The 13,489-nt window shown below is 40.1% G+C and overlaps 1 protein-coding gene across 1 annotated transcript; it reads right to left on the bottom strand.

Annotated features, from left to right (window-relative positions):
• Nucleotides 1–6,040: 6,040 nt before the first annotated feature.
• Nucleotides 6,041–12,136, bottom strand: galr2b (galanin receptor 2b). Its single transcript, XM_069674600.1, has 2 exons — nt 11,763–12,136; nt 6,041–7,891 (listed from the first exon to the last, which is right to left on the bottom strand). The coding sequence occupies exons 1-2, from the start codon at nt 12,134–12,136 to the stop codon at nt 7,129–7,131; spliced, it is 1,137 nt and encodes a 378-aa protein (XP_069530701.1). The 3' UTR covers nt 6,041–7,128.
• Between the last annotated feature and the right edge of the window lie 1,353 nt (nt 12,137–13,489).

Genomic DNA, 13,489 nt, shown 5'->3' with positions numbered 1-13,489 from the left:
TTTCACTCCAGCGTCTCTCGCTGGGCCGTTCCTTTCAGAGGGAGGGGCGCAATGCACGCTGGGTGTTGTAGGAATGTAGAATGGGCGAAACCACCAGCTGTTTGTACAACTTTCTCCACAGCTATGGCGCCATTTTCAAATATTATTGCTTCTATCGGTTACAGAGAACACCAGCTTTGACTGACAGTGGCTTTTTCTAGGGGTGAATTGCTCCTTTAGAGGGTTAGTTCGGTTTGTTTGAAGTGGGGTTGTATGAAATCAAAAGTGTACTACATACAGTGGATGCCGGTCAGCACGGCCCCGGTGTTTAGAAACCAGCCGGAGTGCCGGCACGGAAGCTAGGCTATATGCCGCTACAGATTCATACATATACAGTTCATTTAAAGTTACTCATAATCATAAAAATGATATCAGTAAAATTAGCATCATCGAATTGCTCACACAGTAAACACACAAGGTGAAAAACTGAACCTGAATATTGATTCTCACGGATCCCTTTAAATGCTTGTTATTAGGTACTTAACCCTCATGATCCCTTAGGTAATAAGCCATTCATTTGGAGGGAGCAGCAACGTAGCAGAGAGTCATCAGTGTCACAACCAGTAAAGAAAATTGATGGTGCAGATTTGTTGCAGCATCATCCTACAAATAATCATGTCAAAAGAGGTCATATCATGTGACATGTTATAACATTTATCAGCACAAAAAACACGCCTGTGGCTCAGGGGGTGATTGGGGGTCGCTCAATCCCCAGCTCCTCCACTACTTATCGAGTATCCTCGGGCAAGATGCTGAATAGTTGCTCCTGAAGCATGGCCACGGGGTATGAAAGTATAAAGGTGATGATGACATTAGTGTGTAAATGTGCGTGTGCTGACATGTAGTGTGAAGCACCTTTGGGGGATTTGAAAGACTTGAAAGGTCCCAACCTTTGATCCTTTCCTCACATCTTTCCCGTTCTGTAGATGTTAATTAGAGCTGCATCTACAAAGCTCATTAAATTTTAAATACTGTTTTTTTTAAAGATCTGACACATTTCCACGCCGTTCTGATTTATCTTACACGATCAAATGCGCATCTCAAAGCCGAACACAGACACAGTCATCATCGTTTAGTTGTTTGTGATCTGCATGGTGAGAATCAGACTCGACCAATCAGAGCAGAGCAGGATAAACGGTCTGATACTCCCATACAGCAGCAAATAACTTGTCTCTATGGAGAGGGAGAATATAATCATAGTAAACCCCCTGACATTTATTGCATTGTGGTATCTAAAGCAGCCATAGAACCGACACACACGCTGTGAAGGTTTTCATGATGTAACACTTCTTTTCTTACAATCACGTCTAATTAAATGTCCCCGTCTTTGTAAATACACATGTAGTTATCTGAGCGTACAGTGTGTTATAGTAGAAGCGTTGTTCCCTCTGTGGTGTTACATCGAACTCCTCGGATAATGGAGATGCTGTTGTTGTCGTTAATGTGTCTTATTATGTAATCTGATGTCTGAGCTACGGAAGGCCAAAGTGGACATAATTACAGAACACTGACATTAGGATCATAAATCACTGTCAGTTAGTACACTATAATTAGAGAAAAAATAAAATTAACCAACAATGTATGTTTGTGTGTTCCATAAGGTCATCTTATTTCCTGTTTTATTTTGAAATCTCACCCTTGTCTCTGTCTTTCAGATCCCTGCTTCCTGTGTCATGCACCTCATGTGTGAACCCAGCCCTGATTACACTCACCTGTGTCTTGTTTCCTCTTGATTACCCCTGTATATATTCTGTATACCCTGTGTGTCTTCCCTCTTGTTGACAGTTCGTTGTCGTTTGTTCCTTCAGTGTTGCCTCGTTTCAGCATTTTTTCCTAGTTAGTGATTTTATGACCTTAGCCTGCCCCTCTCAGATTACTGCTTGTGATTACCTGTGTACCGAACCTGGACTGGACATTATAGTGATAGTTCGGATTTTTGGACACCAAGTTGTATGAAATACTTGCTCGTAGTGTAGTGGATGCAAAGCTATAAGCTTAATCACCGAGTCCTGTGGTCGGAGTTCTGGCCGGTTCTGAACATAGAATAAGTAGTTCCGGCGAGATGCCAGGGTCATGGTGATCCATTTTCAACACAAAATCATTGTACCAGGATTTCATATACGGCCCTTTTTTTGGCACTATTTTCTCTCTTGAGGTGCGAATTTGTGATTTTCCTTATTCTATGTTCGGAACCGGCCAGAACTGGAAAACAAATCGATGTCAATGTGTGAAAGACATGAACCAAACATCCTGTACCCTATCACACTAATAACAACACATGTCGGTTGTGCAGCTTTTAATTTGAAGGGCATCAATAGATTTCAGCTGTGTCTTTCTCCAGTCTTCCATTAAGGACTGCACACCTCTTATAATAGATGTTTGTATAGTATGACCCACCTTACGCCTCTGATGCACAGTGCTGTTTACCTATGAGCCTGACACATCTCTCAAGTCATCTATCACATGGCTCAACCAAAGCCTCAATATATACTGTGTAAGTCGTAGTTATTGTCTATTTGTTTAAACAGAACCGTGCCTTATTGATCGTATTCCAACTTTGTCTCGCTCGGCTGTGCAGACAGGAATCCAATAGAAAAGAACAACTTCGTTAAAAAGTTTGAAAATTCAATGTATTGTGCTTTTTTTTTTTTATCAACCAGCACTTAATTATTAAAGCCTCGTGCTTTGTTCTCACCTCATAGAGAGGCTGTAATCTCTGAGGAATCTGCTCTCATTTGAATTTTAAAACCGCTGCAGAGGAAAACAGGCTGCAAATAAATACACTATAAGAAGCAAATTCTACATTTTATCAGGAATGTATATTCTGGAACACATATGGATCATCAATTTTCAGACTTGACATTATTAACTCCCCCAAAATCTCATTCAAAACAGCACCTATCATGAACAATCTTCTGTGTGCGAACAGCTCGACAGCTTTGTTGTTTCCTTCGAGAAGCATTTCCCCTGCTACAACAAGTGCTCTGAATCCTGTGACAAATTAATGTGTTTGTCCGTGCCCTCTTGAACTGCACACAGAAGCATCTTCTGCTCTGGTGCTCCAATCTGCAGGACAGCAGCATTTATCAGTGTCTCCAAAGCTGGTAAAAATTCAATGTGGGTTTGGTTCAGTTCAGGCACAGAAACAAGTTGGTTACAGTAAGGTAAGGTCACGGTTTGGTTAAAAGCAAGTACTTAGTTAAGGATAGTGAGGCTTCCTCATCTGGATACAGTAGTAAACATGTGGTATGTGCCAGGCACAGTTGCACGTTTACTTTTGATCCATCCACCATGACTTTATTGACCTAGTCACCTAACTTTCTCCAACACTCTCATAAAACCTTTTCTTATAGGAAGGCGTTTAAAGATTTAATCTTGAAGATTTCAGTTGCGTTCTCTATAGCGGCACCTTTGGCGAAACAAAATTGCTGAGTTAACTTCCCAACTTAACCAGATGTCTACGGTTGGCTCCCTTTGTAACTGTTGTAACTCTTGATTTTCCTCACTGACGGTCGCTTTCCTTTTTAGACTGCTTGCCTTCATTGGAGCGTCGAATGTGTTTGTTTTTCTTTTTTTCACTTATTTTTGAAGTTGTATCTGTAGTCATCGATCTTTTCTTTGTTTGTTCAGCCATAGTTGATTACCGTTTACTCGCAACACTTGCAGAGACCGGAAAAGCAGGCGCATAGCTCTGCCTACCCTCTCCCAACCCCATAATAATAATGTACTGCAAATGCAAAGGCCTTCATCAGTGGGCCATACCTCATTCGGTGATAGATAGCGACTTAACAGACATTTATTTCCATGAAAATCTTGAGATTATATTTTTAAGTAAGGGATAATGTATAGTGAGCGGGTTGTTATCGCAGAATGGAACCCTGACAGCTGGAGCAGGACCCCGACCCCGACCCCGACGCAAACCCTGACTAAAAGAAAACTGACATGGTCCAGAAAACACGGAGAGAAAAAAACGGGAAACATCCACACAAGGAGAAAGAGTAGACAGTTTGACGAAAAAAAACAGAGGAAGCACTGGGTAGGTGAGGGTTAATCAGGCACAGGTGAGACAATCAAGAACAGGTGTGAACAATAAGGGCCGGGCAAACAATCACACAAAGAAAGGAAGTACAGCAACATACACAGGGGGGAATAGGCCAATCTCTGCTCTGACATTCATGATGAGAACTGATACTTTATGTAAGCATTGTACCGTAGCTGTGCAGGAGCTAAAAATATACAGTGCAGTGACTGACTTTATGTTTGCTGAAGTCTTGAGAGCACAAGATATATGACTTTATCGTGTGCATGTAGAGGCCATCTCAATTTCTGTGTCGAGTGCTGCTGTGAGTCTGAAGCAGCGCAAACAATGAATGAGACTCTGCAGAGAGATGAGCTATTTTAATTAACTTTTATTAGAAGATAATGGCTCCTTCACTCATCTAAAATCCAGAATGATAAAGAAGCTGACTGATCAATGTGAGGTGATTACATTTTGAAGTGAATTAAACCTTCACTACAAAATCTCAGCAGAAAATATTTTATTTTGGCATTGAGTTCCAAAGCCCTCTGATAAATAGTGAAATATATATGTATCCTCAAAATGTACAGGCTTTTATTCTGAAAACTCAAACATTATGAAACAGAACAAACAGAGACACTTAAGTTAACACCGTCGATGCAAAGGGCAAACATCACGAACACACTGGACGGAAATTGGTGAGTGCAAAGGAGGGTGTTCTGTCTGGAAATGACTTTCTGAAGGGGAAAATTGCATCTTACACAATGTGAACAGAACAACAGCAACGAGGCAAGAAGAGATTCCTTTTTTACAGCTCTGAGGTAGGACACAAGCTTACAGCAAAACAGACAGAAATACTGAAGAGAGTTACACAAAATACACAGCTTTTAAACTACACAACTCTGAAGTGCACTCATTGATAAACATAGTCTTTTAAATATAGAATATTTGACACCAAAGAGAAACATGCCATGAATACAAACATTGCAAAATACAAGTAAAGTAAGGTTTTTTTTCCTTATGGGTCAAAAAACATATATTTTTTAATCAAATGCTAAATGTACTTCCTTTTCTACGAAGGAGTATTAAGGTCACATCAAAGAAAACAACATCTGAGATTACGAGAATGAATTTGAATAATACAAGAAAAAAGTCGTAAGAGAATAAAGTTGTAATATTACGAGAATAAAGTTGTAATATTACAAGAAAAAAGTCGGATAACACGAGAAAAAAGTCAAAAGTGAATAAAGTTGTAATATTATGAGAAAAATGTCAAATGATTAAAAAAAAGACGTAAGAGAATAAAGTCGAAATATACGACAGTAAAGTAGGATAATACAAGAGAAAAGTCGTAAGAGAATAAAGTCGTAATATTACGAGAATAAAGTCGAATACTACAAGAGAAAAGTCTAATGAGAATAAAGTCATAATTGATGACAGTAAAGTAGGATAACACAAGAAAAAAGTCGTAAGAGAATAAAGTCGTAATATTATGAGAAAAATGTCAAATGATACAAAAAAAGTCGTAAGAGAATAAAGTCGTAAGAGAATAAAGTCGTAATTTACGAGAATAAAGTCGAATAATACAAGATAAAAGTCGTAAGAGAATAAAGTTGTAATTTATGACAATAAATAAGAGCAGCGGCCTGCACTAAAATGAGGAACGTGTGAAGTATAACTTACAAGTTATGCTTGTGAATAATTGCACAGGAGGCTAAATATAACCTTAATCGGATGTTTATTGAACACACCCGGTAGCATGGAAGCATAGCATATATCTACCTCCCGAGAACATGCAAGATCTCCTATGTAGTAATGCACAAGCACATTACAGACCTTTATATTTAGTATAGGTTTCGCAAATATGAAATACTTAATCTTTTGGCACATCAGCACCACTTTGTTTTAAGTTTCAGGACTCTGAAAAAGTGATTTTATTTGAAAATGACTCGTGATTTTAATCATTTTAAGCAGTTGGTTGGCTCCTCTTCTGATAGTCCACTTCAAAATAACATATAGGCTAACAATAGCCTAAATATACGACTTAACTCTCGTAAAATTACAACTTAATTCTAATAATATTACGACTTTATTCTTGTAATCTTATTTTTCTTTAACATGGCCCTAGTACTCCGTCGTACCTTTCAAACCTGATTCTTGAGCTTTGTTTGAATTGTCTTGTTGCTGAAAATGTGCTATATAAATAAACTTGCCTTGCCTTAGTATTCCAATACAAGTTATGAGACTTCAAATGCTGAAATATAACAGAATACCATGTTTGAACACATCTTTCTGAAAGATTTTTATGTCATAAAACATGTTATTAAAATATAACAGCAGTAATATCTTAGACAGAACCGCATCTGCATGCAAGATACAAAAACAGAGCCAAGCCCTGCAATGACAACTTTATAGCACTTTGAAAAGAAGTCAGATTTTGAGGTTGTAATTGAGCTTATGTGGGGAAAAGACCACATTAAGTAACATCATATAAAACCTACAGTCAAACGTTGGGGTGGAAATATTGTGGTGCTGTGATGACTGGCACAGGATGGAGAATCACCACTTGTTCCTTCAGACTCTGAGTCAAACTCTGTTTGAAGTCAACTGACTTTCATTATTCCACCCCTTTCTGTGACCTTTGAATGTCTTTGGGACTGCTGAAAAGGTGAAACATGCTGTTACATTATAACACATTCTATGCTGCTTGAAAAAGTGCTGGAATAATGTGGACACTGAATACCAAAGTGCTTGCCATGGTTAAGGCAAATGGTGGAAACAGGAAACCTTTCTGAATGAGTGTGTATCTTTGACTGTGTATTTAACCGGAAAAAAGTGTTTTGATAAATGATATGAATACCTTTTTTGGTTGTGATCGCTGAGGTCTATACACCTTTATACTCTTTTAATTTGTGTGCATGAATCCTTTTATCTCCTCTTCTCTTCTCCTCCATTAGCCACCGAAAGTGTGAATACCATGACGACAAGTTTGCACATTTCTAAAAAAATAATAGCTGCAAAGTCTTTCAAGGCTATCATTACGGAGCCTGTCAGCCGAGCTGAATCACTCGTCAAGTCTGCCGCTGAAAGGGCAAATTTAGAGTCACAGTGGCTTCTCGCGGCTCTGCGATCGGCCTGTTAATCATCTCGCATTCATTCTGTCGAACATTCTCCTCGTTCATCTGCGACACCTCCGTGGACCCGGCTTCAAACCCGGGCACCGTGTTGGCAACGTGAACCACATGAACCTTATTTCGGCCTTTTTTGCTGAGGATGCAGCTGAACACTTTCTTGAAGCCTTTGCGAAAGTGCTTGGACACCAGCGCGTACACGATGGGGTTGACGCAGGAGTTGGCGTAGGCCATGCAGTGAGACAGCAGCCTGAAGGCGTACGTGGTCTGATTGAAGGGGAAGTCTCCGTACAGGTAGCACAGGATGACCACGTGGTACGGCAGCCAGCAGATGCAGAACAGCACGGTGACGATGATGATCATTTTGGTGACTTTGCGTTTGGCCCTCTTGGATTCCGACATGCCGTCCAGCGGGTCGACGGCCGTCCACAGGTACTTGATGGTTCGAGTGTACGACAGGCTCACGATCAGCACAGGGATGACGTAGCCGACGAGGAAGGTGCACGTGTCCAGCACCTTCCGGTTCTGCTCCTCCCAGCCGGGGATGCACACAGTGCTGTTGGCGTAGTCGATCAGGTCGTAGTAGCTTAGGTAAGGACCGGCGAAGACCAGAGAGAGGCCCCAGATGATCACCATAGCAACCACTGCGTTACACGGGGTTCGAAGCTCTCTGGAGCGCAGCGGATAACGAATGGCCAGATACCTACGGAGAGAATAATGGTTCGTTGGCATGTTATACAAACCACAGGAACATGAGCTACAGTATGCTGATTATTCTACATTCTTTCACAATGAAAGCTGCATACTAAAATCTTAACCGCTAATCTAACATCTGTGTTCACATAAGGTTGTGAAGATTGTGACAAGAGCTAAAGAGTGGCCAGTTAACTGGATCATTAGCCGTTTAGTTTCTTCGATTCTCGCCTGTAGGCTGATGGAGAGGGATACCGAAACAGCTCCAAATTTCTTACAGCACCTACGTCCATGGAAATTTAAAATAATATGACTATTCCAGGCTGAAAATTTTTTTGTTTTTTTTGTTTCACTTTATCTTGTTTATTTAGTAAATGATTTGAGCCTTTTCACTGAATAATAATAATGATAATAATAAATGTCCTTCTTACATGCACAGAGGTGTTATTTTCTGAAAATTGGGATTCTGAAAGAATGCATGCAACGTCTACTCTCAGAACTAATTCAATCTGAGATGAATCAGGGAATAGATGTCAATCAAATTCATAATGTCCTTCTTTTAAACGTAATAATCGAAGATCTCAGTTTCGTCCTATTTGGCGGCAACTAATGCCGATAAATGGCAATTGTGGGCGTACACCTCCAGGATACCTAGACGTCCACGGTTGGCTCCGGTTGTAACTCTTAATTTTCCTCGCTGCCGGTCGCTTTCCTTTTTAGACTGTTTGCCTTCATCTGAGCGTCGATTTTGTTTCTTCTTCTTTGGATTTTCACTTATTTTTGAAGTTGTATCTGTAGTCATCTATCTTTTCTTTGTTTGTTCAGCCATAGTAGATTACTGTTTACTCGCAACACTTGCAGAGACCGGAAAAGCAGCCGCTTAGCTCCGCCTACCCTCTCTGGCAGACCAACCACTGCTGGGTGATGGAAAACGCGTCACTAACTGGGCGCTGCTTGTGATTTTTTCCACGAAAGCCGCCTCAGACACCCAGTCCAGAACAATACTATATACTGCAAATGCAATGGCTTTCATCAGTGGGCCATTATTACTTTAATTTGCATGCAATGATTTTAATTTAAGTAAAATCCAGGGAGTGAAAAGGTCATAACGATTCCACAGTGTGATTGTATCAGGGGAACACCCTCCACCTCCGCACTCTCTGCTACAGACACCGTGTCTCACACTTAAGACTCTGTGTTGGATGGAAATGGTTCCCACCAGCCGTTTGTGAGTTATATCGAATAAAAAAAGACCTCAGGGAATGATCCTGCATAAATCGCTTGCCAAATAGGAGACAGACACACACAACATGCTGGTGCTGTGCTTTGATATTTCTTAGCAGGTCAGCAATAAAGACATAAAACCCCACCACGCACCGCATGCTATGATTAAAAAAGAACCTGATGCTTTTATGGCACCGATCACTTCCATTCATCTGACACCACACTGCTTTTCACCTATTACTGCAGACGTTATTGTTATGTGGTTTGTTTGTCTTTAAGTATGCACGTTGCTCTCTGAGGGATGTACAATTACTGAAGAGATACTTTGCTTCTTGTGTTTATGACGATTATGTGACTAAGTAAGAGACCAATTGAAAAGCAAAGAGGAAGACTAGAAGTGCAAAAAGACTCCCTGATAAGAAACAATAACGCCTAATAGCTTACTTTTATCGTCCTATGCTGTGGTTCAAAAGAACTAAAGAAAGAAAACGGTCTAAAAATCAATGACCTCTCGACTCAGATGTCCCTGCTCTTTTCCTGACTGAGAAAGAGACGTCTGGCTGGCAGGGTGAAGAATCTATTGAACCCTCTGAGGTGTAAACACAGCCAGTATGAGCAGAGGGCAGCTGCACACTTACTCAGTCCTTATTGACTGGGCTGACTGTGTTGTACAACATCTATAATGATGGCTTGGAGTTTACACTCTGTGGATATCATTCTCAGCCAGGGATAATGTGTTATTTTCTCATAAGCTATTCTATTACAGATTCAGCGTAGCGTAAGGTCTGATGGGTCTTTGAGTTAATCCATTAATGCGCACCTTTGGGGTTTTGCTGTTCTCGATGTGCCTGGGGTTGTTTGCAATCTTGGGATGGGAAAATGCATTTGTGATGAATTTAAATGATCTAACTGTGAAAGTATGCGGCGGAGTTGTAAATAAGGGAATTCACAGCAGGAAGAGATAAAGAGTAGGCGAAATAAAAGCTTTTTAAATTCAGACTTAATACTCTGTTGTCTCATAAAATCTGCTCCATCTTATTAGAAATGTTAACACCATCGCTGAGAGTAGTTGCAGGGGTAACATTTCAAAATAAGGCTGCTAAATGTAACATTTAACTGATGATTCACTATTATTAAACTAGTCGTCTACATTTGGGCAGCGAAAGTGTGTCCAGTTTAAGCTATTTGTCAGATGATTTCAATTGTTTACTAGAGCACAAAGCTCTTCATACATGTAGGCTCTTAATTTTGCTCTCAAAGTGCACCAGACTGATGCATTTAACACAGCAACCACTCCCAGAAAATAGTGCCAATGTCCCTGTTGTTAACAGTGAATATGAATAAGTTAAGCATTGCTTAAGAGTAACTTAAAAGCTCTGTACAGCTTTCAACCTTTTGTGCACACTAGAAAAGTAATTCATTTATCACTAGTATATCATTTCTATCCCCTACTGATTCATACTCTGAAGTTTTAGTTCATTCACTGAAATAAATACGTGCCCTTGAATGACTAAATGCGTCATTACTGTCTTGCCTGCATCTGCACCATTACGGCAATGAAACCAAGAAAAACCTGAAGGAATACATACAATACAATACAATCTGATGATGAAATAATAATGACAATAGAAAAAAAGATAATTTTGAGGGCAGGAACTGCATCATAGGCTTAATAAAACAGGGATATGAGTCATGAGGAAGTTATTTTATACTTGAGACATTGAAAGACTGAAAAGGAATTTATCATTTGTCGTTTATCACATAAAGCATTCTTTGCTTCCAGCCTCTAAAATGTGAATCATTGATGCTATTCTTTGTTTCATATTGTCAATGAAAAAGCTGTTGCTTTTGGACTGTTGTTCATAATAAATTCAAGGTATCTGACTAATCATTATCCTTACAATGATTCCAGATTGATAAGCAACTGAAAAAAACAATGAGCAGTGAAATATGAAAGGAAATATTGCCATATTTCAAGTTTAAACTATACATTTGATTACCTAGCTGTTAGCTAAGTCAGACAACAGCTAACGTTAGCATTCAGCCACTTACTAACTTACTTTACTGTAAGCTAGGACATGGAAGTAAATTTTAACGTATGGTAGTGTTACAAGATACAACAGGAAAGGCATAAATTCCTAGCTAACATAATGTTAGCAATGTTAGAGTTAGCTAAGGTAATGTTAGCTAACAAAATGTTAGCTAGGAGTGTACTTCCTAGCTAGGAAGTGGTTGAATGTTTGTTTTCTAATCTTAGGTAACTGCTCATCTAATATGTTTTTTTTACTTTGAAATATGGCACAATGTCCCTCTGGATTTTTACATTAAATGTCTCATTTGTTTCGTATTAATCAGGAAGAGGTGAAATGATAATATCTTAAAATACCCTAAATTTGTAAGTCTTTCAACCTGAAACACAGCAGTAGGCTACAGCATTAAAACAGCGTTTGAGCTTCCTACCCTGAGCATGCAATCAGAAGAAAATAGCCACCCTTTAGCAACAGGAAGCTAATAATCCTCCCCTCGTTGTGTTACCAATAAATACGTTAGAATCATTTAAAAATTGTGAATGCGTGTTAAAAATGTCTTGTAAAGGCCTGGCAGGTTGGTGGGAAAAACGTTCTATACATATTTTCTCAGGTATGCGATGCTCGTACCGGTCGACAGAGACAGCAGCCAGTGTGAAGCTGCTTGCATACATAGTGAGGTTAATGAAGAAGTGGACCACTTTGCACATGAAGGATCCGAACACCCAGCCCTCGAGAGAGTAGATGGTGGCTTGGAAAGGGACGCAGAAGATGATGAAGAAGAAGTCTGCCATGCTCAGGTTGAGTATGAACAGGTTGGTGGTGTTGTATCCGACCTGGCCGCTGCGCAGAAGCACGGCCAGCACCAGGCTGTTCCCGACGGTGCCCAGGAGGAAGATGAGGGAGAAGACCACCAACACGATCACGCTGGTGGGGTTCAGCTGGTAGCTCTCGGACACGTTGGCCTGCCCGCCTGGCTTGGTGAAATCCTCAAAGTCGGACATCTTGCAAAATCTGAAACGGCAGAAGAAGGCAAGTTGCATTAAATCACAATCCTAGAGCTTTTTGCTGTTTTAAAAATCTCATAAAATCAACTGAGTACTTAGTGTTTAATTAAACCTTCCAACTCAGTATGATTAACAGCAGGGCTCGTGCACTGGCAGAGAGTGTTCATACAATAACGAAGAAGTTCTCTCAGGGTGGGTTTAATGAGACTTAATCTTTGCAACTTTAGAAAATAGACTTAAAGGTTGACAAGTGTTGACCTGCACCACAAGACTTCTTCATTCAATTAATTCCAAGTCGAGTTGTGTCAAAAAAAGAGTGACAAAAAAGAGATGCTCTTTCTGTTTTTAATTGGCTGCTGACGTTCGTTTCCAGGGAGTATGTTCACGGTTAAATTACAAGGAGGTTGCAAAGCAGTAGATGTAAAGATTTAAATTTAAATGGAAATCTTCTGTGTTTTTTTTCTTGGTTTGCTGCCACAGCCGAAGATGTGGGAACGTGGAGGTTTAAAGCTTTGCTCCCACTTAGTCCTGTAATACACTGCGGTAATTTGTAAGCTCCTAATATGAAGTGTAAGGTTTCCAGGTAAGTGGACGAAGCCACTTAGAGCAGGAGATTCATTCGCACTCCTCTCTACTGCGAGGAGTTGTGTCTCAAACTCGGAGCTGTCTGAGTGCTGTCATATGAAAAAAAAGGGAAGAGCAGACGCACATTTCACCCAAGAACACATCATCTATCTATGGCCAGCGGCGGTAATAATGTCAAATTATTACATATAGGGTGTAGCAGTTTTGGGAAAATTACATCTCCAGTGACGTCAGCTAGTACTCTCAGGTTGTTGTCAAATTGCCGTGTTGCTGAATGGCGAGTGGTGCAAAATTGGGGCTTGAAAGTAAATAGGTGCTCTTGATGATTCACAGCGAAGAGACAAAAGCAGCAGCAGCATGTTTCCAAACATTCAATTTAATCTCATCCGCCTGTCAAAGAGTTCAATTCTGGGTAATAGCAGATGAAATGAGCAGCTGAGGCTGCAAACCCCCGAGTGCTCAGTGCATGAGAGTGTTGTTGTTGTTAAGAATTGGTTGATATCTATGGGATTGAACCGTATCTGACTAAGTATATGGTAAGACTATTAGTTATAAATGGAGTTTCTTTCCGTAGCATGCGTCTGCTCATCTGAAATATGAAAGTGGCATCCAGAAGATGATGACAGGAAGCTGGAAGCAGATGTAAAATCTACTCAAGTGTCTTTTAACTAGCGCTTCATGCTGTCTTAAAAAGATGAGGGATTTCTCCTTCCTGACTTCAAACGTCACTTGTCCATTCAACACTGACAGCTCTGAAACCACAGA

Source organism: Semicossyphus pulcher, unplaced genomic scaffold, assembly GCF_022749685.1.
Source record: "Semicossyphus pulcher isolate SPU_LCO1_2020_fin unplaced genomic scaffold, fSemPul1.0.p SCAF_23, whole genome shotgun sequence".
Taxonomy (NCBI): domain Eukaryota; kingdom Metazoa; phylum Chordata; class Actinopteri; order Labriformes; family Labridae; genus Semicossyphus; species Semicossyphus pulcher.
Note: the sequence above shows the minus strand (reverse complement) of the source record. Positions and strands in the feature narration are given on the sequence as shown.

What these genes read in the sequence shown, in the direction of transcription:
- galr2b (XM_069674600.1), bottom strand. Translation starts at nt 12,136, where the DNA reads ATGTCCGACTTTGAGGATTTCACCAAGCCAGGCGGGCAGGCCAACGTG. An exon ending in GCTGCTGTCTCTGTCGACCG is followed by an intron (nt 7,892 to 11,762) that starts GTACGAGCATCG and finishes TTCTCTCCGTAG; the next exon opens with GTATCTGGCCATTCGTTATC.